The sequence below is a fragment of the Alnus glutinosa genome, chromosome 4 (genome assembly GCF_958979055.1).
Source record: "Alnus glutinosa chromosome 4, dhAlnGlut1.1, whole genome shotgun sequence".
Lineage (NCBI taxonomy): Eukaryota > Viridiplantae > Streptophyta > Magnoliopsida > Fagales > Betulaceae > Alnus > Alnus glutinosa.
Window position 1 is genome coordinate 9,844,619 of NC_084889.1, and position 10,897 is coordinate 9,855,515.

Sequence of the window (10,897 nt, forward strand, 5' to 3'; positions counted from 1 at the left end):
TTTCTGATCAATATAAGTAACGGGGTACAAGGGAGCTAGGGGAGACATGTTTGGTTACTTGAGTAGGCCATGGACAGAATCAGAGATGAGCAAAAGAGGAAAGAAAGGCGTCGGCCAGTTTCTGAGCCACGCGAATCTCAGACTTGGTATCCAAGTGCTTGTTATCTGCTAAAAAGGTTGATCCCATGGCATCAACGCACTTGACATTTTTGTGATTAAAATTCAGCTGAACTTTTCTTATCACATCCATAAAAGGTCCTTGATCTGCTGAGCAAATTGCAACCTGCACACAAATTGCTCCAATATTAAACGATATATACTCGTGTATAATAAACTCTTATAACTTTATTTTTACTATTTTTTTAGTACGTATTATTTTAATTTTGTAATGAAAACATCTCAAGTAAAAGAGAATTATATTCTTTTCATAGTATGATACATATAACTTGAATTATTGTTACTGAGATTTTAGTTGTAGAGATTTGTATGTTTGTGTGTATGTTTGGATATATATATATATATATATATATATATATGTACGTGAATGAACTTATATGCATACTATAAAACATATATATAAATTCGAGATAGGATTATTTAAGATTCAAATTAATTTATTTAATTAACTCAAATGATAAATTTTTACAATAATTAATATTTAACTAATGATTAGTATGGATTTTTGGGGGGTTTGTCCCTATCTAGGATGTTGGTTCTATTGTTTACCGGAGAGTTGTATCTGTGAGTTTGAGTTATAAAAGTTTTAATTCATAAAAAAAAAAGAAAAAAAAAAAAGAAAAAAAAAGAATTAATCATGATATTTAATTTATTTAATAGACAAATAAGTTAATTGAGCAGTTCTTGAACAAGATTGCTAAGCTTAAACAAATTAATTTCTAGCTTCATGATAAAATCGAGCTCCAATCACGTTCCAAATAAAACTAATTAAATGAACAAAGCCTAAATATTTAATACTCAACTCTACATACGACACTTTTTAATATTATATAGGACTTTTTAATGATAATAGAATTATAAAAAAATCCGTACCATGATTATGGGGAGGTCAGGATAGTTGAGATCATGTCGGACATCGTTGAAAAACTTCTCCAATCTGCTCTTATAAAGCTTGGCATCTTGCTCTGCTGTATCGCTCTCACCTTGATACCAAAGCAGCGCTCGAATTTTCCCCCCACCATTCAAGGAGGCCTTTGCCCTACTCACCAGCTGGTTGTATAGCTCAGTCCCCTTAGCCCACTCAATTATCCTGGTTCCTCCTTTAGCACAGGGGACCAGACCAATACTCCCGAAGCTCGGGTATTTGGCTAAGATTGCATTGGCAAAAGGCATGCCGGGTCCAATCCCACAGGTCTTCCAGTGATCGATTTCCTGGTGGAGAGGCTCATGGGCTTCCACCCAGCTCTTGTTTGCAGCCAGTTGGAGGATTTCTGGTTTGGATCTGCATTCAGGCGGGATTTGGCCGTCCCATCTGACCGTGTTTGACGTCGAGTCGTTGTAGTTGCCTCCGCGGCCGGACATGTTGCTTTGTCCGGCTAAGAGGAATATGTTGCTAGCACTAGCAGACATGGCATGATCAGCCAGAAGTGCCAATAAGAACTTCAAGAAGCGAAGCATCTTCCGGATTCGATCTTTTTCCTCGGGATGTCGATCGCTTGCATGTATGTTGAAAGAAAGATGATTCCTTTTATAATATGATCACTTCCCTTAGGACCATAATATTATTGTGTGACAAAAAAATAACAGATTTTATGAATTCTTACCATCCAAAAATAAATAAAAAATAGAAATACTGACTGTAGCCTTCATTTTGAGCCTCATTTCTGTAACTAATAAAACAAACAATAATTTAATTTCCCACTAAAATTTCTTAATGAAGAGGTTAAATGTTTGCTTGTTAATTAGATGCAATATACAGAGTGTAGCATTCGTTTCGAGCCTCGTCTTTGTAACTAACAAAAAAAAACTAGTTTCCGATCATACCTACTACATATATATACTAATTAAGTGTCTACTAGCAACAAATACCGAAAGTAAATAATTGAATGTAAAAGACTTGCATTTCTATTTGCATGCGTAAATAAACCTTAAACTAAATCTGAAATGTTGTTCAGCTGATCAAATTTACTTGTTTAATTATATATACCAGTCCTTTCCTTTGGCCTCATGTTAAACATACAACCTCGGTCAACCTAGGGTTTTCAAGCGCAACAACTTGCTAGCTCGACCAAGGTTTGTCATGTAAGATATTATCTTCTTATATGTCCTATATGCCACGTAAGGAAGTATTTATTAATATTTAATAAATAAACAGTATATGTAGTATTACGGTTATGTAATTAAATTACCGTAATGGAGTCGTTTAATGGATTTCAAAAATTAATTAATAATATTGTTTTCTTGATGGGATGAACAATATGATATTTACCATATTTGAGGGTCTCTGACCTAGCCTATAAATTAATAGCTTGTGTACACTATTAGTACCGCAATACAGTAAGGCATAGGTTAAAAGATCCATCAGATAACATTTTCTTATTCTTCAGATGAATCGTGGAAACGCTTGAGCAAAGATGGCTAGAGGTAAGCCTAGATCCTTATATTTTATTTTTCGCTGCGCATGTTAGTTTGAGCATAATATGTTTACATGTTCTAAAATGTCAAACATAGATGCCGATCCATTCGACCTAGGTTTTGTCAAATGTACCCACCCGTTCGACCTAGGTGTTGTTAAATGTATCAACCTGTTCGACTTAGGTAATTTTGTCCTTACTTACGGAAACTACATGTATTTTCTAAATTGATACTAAAACTGAGCACGTGATTTCTTTTCTCTTCTTTATTATTGAAAATTAAAACTTTTATCTCAAAATTGTCTAAAAATTTTAACATGGTTTTCTCTTTATACTATTGAAATCTTCCTTAAAACACTTCAATTTTTTTTTTTTGGGCCATTTGCAGTTAGCCACGTGTAACTGGCGACGTGGGCACGGCGTGGCGGATCAGGATGTCGGGAAATGTACATTTCGCGACGTGGCCACACTGTTTACGTCACCACTGTGCCACATGGCTTCCTAGCCACGTCGCGACACGTGATCGACGTGGTCAGAAGCCACATTGACATGCAACCACGTGGCTTCCCATCCACGTGGCTTTTGACACACGGTTGACTATGGCCACGTGGCTGACTATGGGGATTGGTGACGTGGTCCAAAACCACGTGGCCACATGCAGCCATGTGTCAAAATCCACGTGGCCACAGTCATACACGTGGCAGGAGTCACGTGGCAAAATTTGCAAGTCAATTTTTTTTTCTTCAATATTCCCAAAATATTATTACAATATTTAAAATATTTACAATAAATACAAATTTAAACAATATTGCAATAATTCAGAATCGAAACAACAATAAATTATTTATAAATAAACGTTATTGTTATTAACAAAACAGCACTACGAAAACTGTACAATTCTTCACGCTCGTTGATTTTGGATATCACAATTTTTCGTACCAGCCAATGACTGGCCAACGGATGACTGATGCACAAGGGACGGTGTAGTAGGTGAAGGTGCCCCAACAGGTGAGTGCTGGTCCAGCGGCGACTGCGAATACTGCCGTCCAAGGGGGGACACTAGACCTTGGGGCGATAGTGGCCCAACCGTCGTCGCATTACCTGCAAATAATAATAATATTAAAAAATTAATTTATATGCATATCAAGTCGATAGCATTGAGTAAATAGAGAGTTTATACAATTGTAATCATACCTGCAGATGCATTACCTACAGATGATGTACTACCTCCGTTTGGAGTTGTAGACTGCTCAGTAACAGGGCTCGTATGTAGTGCTCCCATGGAGGCAAGAATGGACTCGAACTGCCTCATACGCTGCTCCAACGCCTCATTTCTATCGGTTTGCACCAGTAACAAGATCTCCATCGTAGCAATCTTATCCTCGTGTACAGAGCAACTCTGCAATGTACACTGGGATGGTCATGCCTGTGAAGGGGTGCAGTATGAATATGACGTCCCCCGTACGTGCAAAACGTTCTGCCCAACTTGCCGAACCCTTCCCGCGTATTCAAGCTTCCCAAGCGCTTGTTCGTATGCGTCATTCGGTGCCCAACGCACCATGCCTTCCGTCACGCTCTGCGTAGCAACAAGGTTGTTCGGTAGACTCTGTGTCAACCTCTCCTGTATGTTGTCAATATATAATATATCTGTAATCAATATATAAGTTATCACAAACATAACTTATAAATATTAAACCATAAGATTAGTAGCATATGCATAGGTCCCGCGTACTCTCATTCAGGTGATTCCCATCACTCCTTGTGTGCGTCTTGACAAATGATTCTACTCGAGTGGGAGGTGTGCTAGAAGTGGTTGCTTGTCGACATCCAAATGAAAAATGAAGAAGAAAAAAAGAAAAAAGAAAAAAAAAAAGGAACATTATGTTTAATAAACATTTAGATACAAATATTATAACATCTATGTATATTATGTCTGTACCTCATCATGTATGTACCTCATCAGCAAACATATGACACATACTCCATAATATGCACCTGATAAATAGAGTTATATCTACAACAGATTACATCATGATACCATCTCAACCATAGCGGAAAAGCATATCTATAAATAAACCTGTTGTCTAAACAAAAGTGAGCCATAATACAAGTCTAACTGTTTAAGGTTTAATAACATATAACTATTACAAAAGAATACGTGACACATACGTCACAAGCCATATACAAAAACACTCAAAAACAAGGACACCATATTCCGACATACTACGACTGTCGCTACAAGCTTCAATCGTAATAACCCAAATATAATGTTACCGGATCATCATTCGCCTCAGGAGTACTTGCAATCATAAGAACATTATCTACATGGTTGTGGTGGTAGCCACATCCGCATAGGTGAAAGAATGAGTCCACCGCCTCAATATAAAACATACTAAGACCTCAGTGATATAAAATTAACTGAGTTTTCGCACAGAACTAACTTTCATTTTTAATTATGCGAGCACTATAACAGTTACCAATTTACCAATAGCTAATACAACAAACACTGACTATCAAAAAAACATTTAAAGTATATAATGTAGTTGTGAATGTATGTATAAGTTTCAGTCTACCGCTTAGAAGTTTCTATATATAGACCTCTCTACAATAATACTTTGATATCAGTGGCTCAAACATACATATACATGGTAGCACCATTGCGGGTATACGCATACATATAGGTTTTAAGTTGTAAAACAATAGTATCTAGCTCACCATACTAAGACACAAGTATTTTCTTGCTATAGTAATATCGGTATCTCGTATATCGATGCTCGAAAGCACATATACATAGGTACTAATGTCACTAAGCTTTGGGTAACGCTGGCATCTCGGTACAATGAAGATCAATGCATTTTTATAAACATTAAATCATGTAACCATTCGATAAAAATATATATAAGTTCTTTCCATTTAAGATCTTATGCATACCGATACGTCTAACAAAACTACTCATAGCATAAAAATTTCACTCATGAAAACAATGCTATATATGTTGTGCATGAAATTGATTATTGTGGGGGCTTAGGTCCCCCTGCTGCTATTAAGCTGTTGTTTTACTATTTACTGCGTTTGTTGTTATTAAGCTACTGTGTTTTGTTGTTGTTAAGCTGCCATTGTATATATGCTCTATACTACATGCTCTATGCTCTGTGCTTGATCAGTATTTGTTTCACTACTGTATCATGCTTTCTTCATAAAACATAAACAGTTCAACATAACATGTTCTCAAACAATTTGCATAATTTAAATCTCAACCGTAGCACATACTCAAACACTTTAAATCAATTCAACATCTTTCATTCACTCATCATTTCAAAACATCATTGATACTTTTCAACATACTTGAAATTATTCAAATCATTCCAAAACAGATATATATATATATATATATATATATATATATATGTTGGTTCGATTTATAAAACAATGTATAACTTGCATTACCATAAAATATATAAAAAGTATGTTTTCTCAGTGAGTAGAGTACTCACCTCAGATCACTTGTACACCCAACTCTAAATGACCCTAAGTTCAACAGCAAAAATGCAGCTAAAAATACGACACATTGTATTATTTAGTATTCTAACAAATAACCACACTAGGTAACATTTTGAATTGCTCAAAGCTACATTACTAAGTTACCCTTTAAATCATAAAATTCCTAAATATTTTTCCATATTTTCTAATCACTTTCTTAAACACAATATTATTAACCCACAAGCATTACTTATGGTTAATCACACTAAAATAACACCTTAACAAAATACCAAAAAGTTAGGGTTTATGAAAAACTCACCAAAAGTTCGCCAAGCCAACACCCAATGCTCGGGAAGCTCCTTGCAACTCCAAACCACACAAAATCTAAAGAAAACATGCACTAAGTTAAACTCATTTTTACAAGGTTTACTAAAAATCTCAAAAAATGTGAGTTTAGCAATTTACCTCAAAACGTTCGGTCAAAACATAAATCGAGCTTTGTGGATTACGTTACCGAAGTCAGATCTAAGATTGGACAGCTAGATTTTTGGAAATCAAGATTTTTAGGGTGAAATACCGAGATAGAGGGGAGAATTTTCAAAAAAAGGGCGTTCGCCCCCTTTTAATTCAGGTTTCGTCCAGACACGCATCCATTAAGGACATGTTGCCCAATTGCCAGCCGTCCGGATTCGCGTTTCCTTTAGATGCTGCGTGTGTCATTTGCCAGCCGTTCCGACGCACTTGGTATATCGTCCGGACGCGCCACCTATTTTACTTATTATATTTTATATTTTCATTTTCCATTAATTCAGGACTCTAAAAATATTCACTACGCGTCTTATTGCATTTTCTAGTCATCTAATTAATCTTAGTCGTTTATCCTCTAAATTTTACTTTTAAAATGATAAATAATATTCAGGACATCACAAATATACTATGGTTAATGGTATGTAAATCACCTTATTTATAAAAAAAATATGGAAAGTTGAAATTATCTTGGATTTTAAATCCCATTGCCCTATGTCATTTGCCATGAATCAAATCATTAAATCATGCATATCGTTATAGATGGAATTAGATGCTTATTTTTATTTTTTGAAAGAAAAACTCTTCTTGCATGTCTCCTTTAAAGGGTTAGATCTAATTTTTACTAAATTATCTATGATCAATATCAACGGCATGCACATTTAAGCCTAAAGTTTAAGCCCAACACTTTGGACCAACTCACATACGAAACTTGGGCTAGGGTAAAGGTGTTACCCAAATACCTTCTAAGTTTTTTAAGATTTATGCTCTGTTTGTTTCGATGTAAAATGTTTTCTATTGAAAAACATTTTAAACGAAGTCAAGTTTTTATTTTTTTGGTGTTCGGCTCATACAGAAAAAAGAAAAAAAGAGCGACGGCAAAAAATAGCCAGCGACTTCTGGCAACCTTCGGCGATTTAAGAAGGAGAATCTCAAATTCTAGAAATGGTTTACGGTTTTTTTTTTTTTTTTTTTTTTTTTTAAAAGAGAAACAATTTTACGGAAATTTAAGAAGTTTTTCTGGTCAAATCGAAAATGTTTTCGTTTTGACTATTATTTCCCATCGCATCAAAGACCGAAAAATACAAAAAAAATTATTTTACGTTGAGACAAAAAAAGAAAAGAAAAAAAACATAAATGGACACGCATTTTCTTAAAGGAGAGACATACCTTCCTATTTGAGAATTTAAATTACCATCAAGTTGTGTGTTAGTGTTCCAGGTTACATATATGCATTGCAGGTTTACACGTTTAAATGCATCACTTAATCAATTGCATCGGACTAACAACCCTAACCCATTTTTCAATAATAAATCACGGTTGCATTCTATTTCCTCCCCCTTAATTCCCTTTTCCTTTGTATCGCCTTAAAATAAAATAAATAATATATATATTATTCGGTCAGAAAGTTGATCGCCCGTGCCCACGTACCTTTATTTTTTTATTTTTTTTTAATGGAAAATGCTAGAATTATAACAAGTGCACAACTCTAAGGCACATTGGGGAGACCCACACCTTCAATGTGCCTTGGAGTTATGCACTTGTAGTGTATGTATCACTACCCATTTTTTATTTGTGGCGTCTAAGACAAACAAACAATCGCAGACTTTATTTGTTTTTAGAAAAATTAAGGCACATTCTCGTACGTTTCAGATTCCACACTTTTTGACATTGAGATTCTAATTTTTAATTTGATAAAATCAAAATCCGTGTTTTGAATATTTGTGAAGAGGGATTTTCATTATTATTGTAACGACCCAAGGAAAAGTGCTAGCAACATCTGCCTTATCACTCTAAAAAAATTAGTCAATTTGGAGATTTCTTAGAATCCTTTATAAAGCTCAGTTTCGCCTAGTAACTAGGAAATGTGAGACTTATCACCAATGAGTATCTTTATAAACTACTCACTCTATGTAAGTTATTCATTTCTTTCTAATATGAGACCGGAGTGTTACAATTATTTTTTGTTAAAAAGATAACAAAAATGGCATGCAAATACAACTATACTCCTCACTTCAAAAAAATTCATAAAAAGAGAAGAAGATAATAATAATAATAATGTCAAAAAAAGGCTCATCCCAGCCACATGCTTGGCTTGGTGGCAACACGTGACTAGGTCGTCACTAAGCCGCGGCCACAGGCCCACATGCAGCTTGGTGGCAACACCTAGCCACACGGCCGTAGTTGGGTGCTGCCACCCAATTAATAGCGGTTGTGGCTAGAGGATGACCTAGCCTGGGTCATCATCCAATTGGGCTACGATAGAAGTCTCAATTCCAATCTAAATGTTCAAATTCAAAGAATAGATCTTGATTTCATCAAATTGAAACTAGGGTTTTAATGTAAAAAAAAAAAAAAAATGTTTAGTTTCATTTTCTTACACATCTCTTTTCTATCTCCGTATAAGAGAAGTGCAGATCCACCATTGAATTTATGAGACCACATGTCCACAAGTAATTCTAGAAGTTCTCTTTGTATTCCTCTTGTGTCTCTCCAAAAATGATGTGGCTTCTAAAACTATCATTTAATCAAAATTTAATAGTGATTTATTATAAATCAGATGGTGATTTTAAAAGCAACTTCATTTTTTGAGGAACACAAGGGAGACTTTTAGCATTACTCATGGGATCACACATGGGTTTGACAGATTCAATAGTAAATTTACAAACAAAAAAAAAGTGCAAGAGAACGATACCAAACACATCTCATAAAAAAATACGAAAGTAAGAAACAGTCATAGCATAATCTCCCTTTATTTTGTCTGTATACGTACGGATATATCCAATATTTTCATTACATTTTGTGGTCTAAAAACTTCTTTGTCCCAATCAAATTGAAGAAGTGCTGTAAATCTGAAGTAGAGGCATTTTGTATTCGATTATACAAGAAAACAAAAATACTTGCCACATGTAATTGTCGTTTCCCCAAAGTCCCAGGTTATCTATCCTTTTAGGCAGCTCTACAGCCAATCATTTACCAGTGAGAATTAACTTTGTTTGCAAGAAGAGGGACACATGAGATGGATATGATGAGGTTCTTTACTTGGATGGCTCTGCCTGGTCTTACTTGGTGGCTTTCTCCTTTTTGCTCTTTTTCAATCTTTTGCTTTACGTACATAAAAGCCCTATGAGAGAGAGAGAGAGATTATGTCCTCGAATTGATATATTTCATCATTCATGGGCATCTTTTTGTAATTGATCTGGTCATTCTATTGCTTATCTGGTTCCATGGTCACCAAGTGCATTTGGTTGTCCCAAATTGTTATTGCATAGAATTTGAAGGTACATCGTAGACTATGGGTGTGGTCAACAGGTAAAGGCATTCACTATGGCCCGGTATAGAAGAATTTCTTTTTAGATTTCAGCCATTCAATAGCACCATTTTCCTTTTTTTAAGAAAAAAGACAAGAAACAGTAGAAAAGAAGCTTGTATTTCTGATTGTTTAATAAATTGATCTAGTTATATATATAGTTGAATATTGAGGCTAGTGAAAGAAATAAAATATATGCACCAAATACAAAATCAAGAAATGATGCTAATTGATTTATAATAATTAATTAGGAGGTAATAATGCAATTAATATGGTAGTGAATACGGAATATAACCATAGTGTACGTTATGGTGATATTCTAATAAATGTAATATTCAACATCTCCTTCAAAGCCTAGGTGGCGAAACAGCTAGAATTTCACCGGCTAGAGTTTGAAAACAAGATCACGAAGCTGACATGGTAAATGAAATTTCTCAAATACATTAACAACCTGACCTTCAGAAGATACTAATCATAGATGTAAGGTGCCTTGTAGAAGATGGTGCAAGTGGCAATCAATTTCAATATGTTTGGTGTGTTCATGAAAGACATCATTATGGGTGTATGACACTATGATTGTCACAGTGAATTGAATGGACCAAATCAAAAGGCGTAGATGAAAAAAACTCACTTTTATTAAATGATAAACGGGTTTGTTTTCCAAGGTGATAAGAGACAATCAAAAGGTTTAAAATATACGGAATCTAGATGAATTTTAGATGCTAATAGTTGAACATGATGTCATGATGTAAGGAGACATGACCTAAATGAGAAATATTCCATAAGCTAGAAGAGGCAGTGAAGCCAGTAATTAACTAATATGCTAAGAATATTAGAAAAATATTATGGCCCGATAATTTTAATATTCTAACCGTTTTCATAGTTACATTCAAATATGACAAGAATTTAAACATGGATCTTGTAACGTACACGATGGTTCTTTGCCATACTATTAGGACAAATATGGCATCTTATTTTCTTTCTGACCTAA

General features: G+C 34.8%; 1 protein-coding gene across 1 annotated transcript; it reads right to left on the minus strand.

Annotated features, from left to right (window-relative positions):
- Nucleotides 1–1,655, minus strand: LOC133866111 (probable carbohydrate esterase At4g34215). Its single transcript, XM_062302666.1, has 2 exons — nucleotides 1,051–1,655; nucleotides 1–283 (listed from the first exon to the last, which is right to left on the minus strand). Exons 1-2 carry the CDS (start codon nucleotides 1,633–1,635, stop codon nucleotides 80–82), a joined length of 789 nt encoding a protein of 262 aa, XP_062158650.1. The 5' UTR covers nucleotides 1,636–1,655; the 3' UTR covers nucleotides 1–79.
- Nucleotides 1,656–10,897: the final 9,242 nt, after the last annotated feature.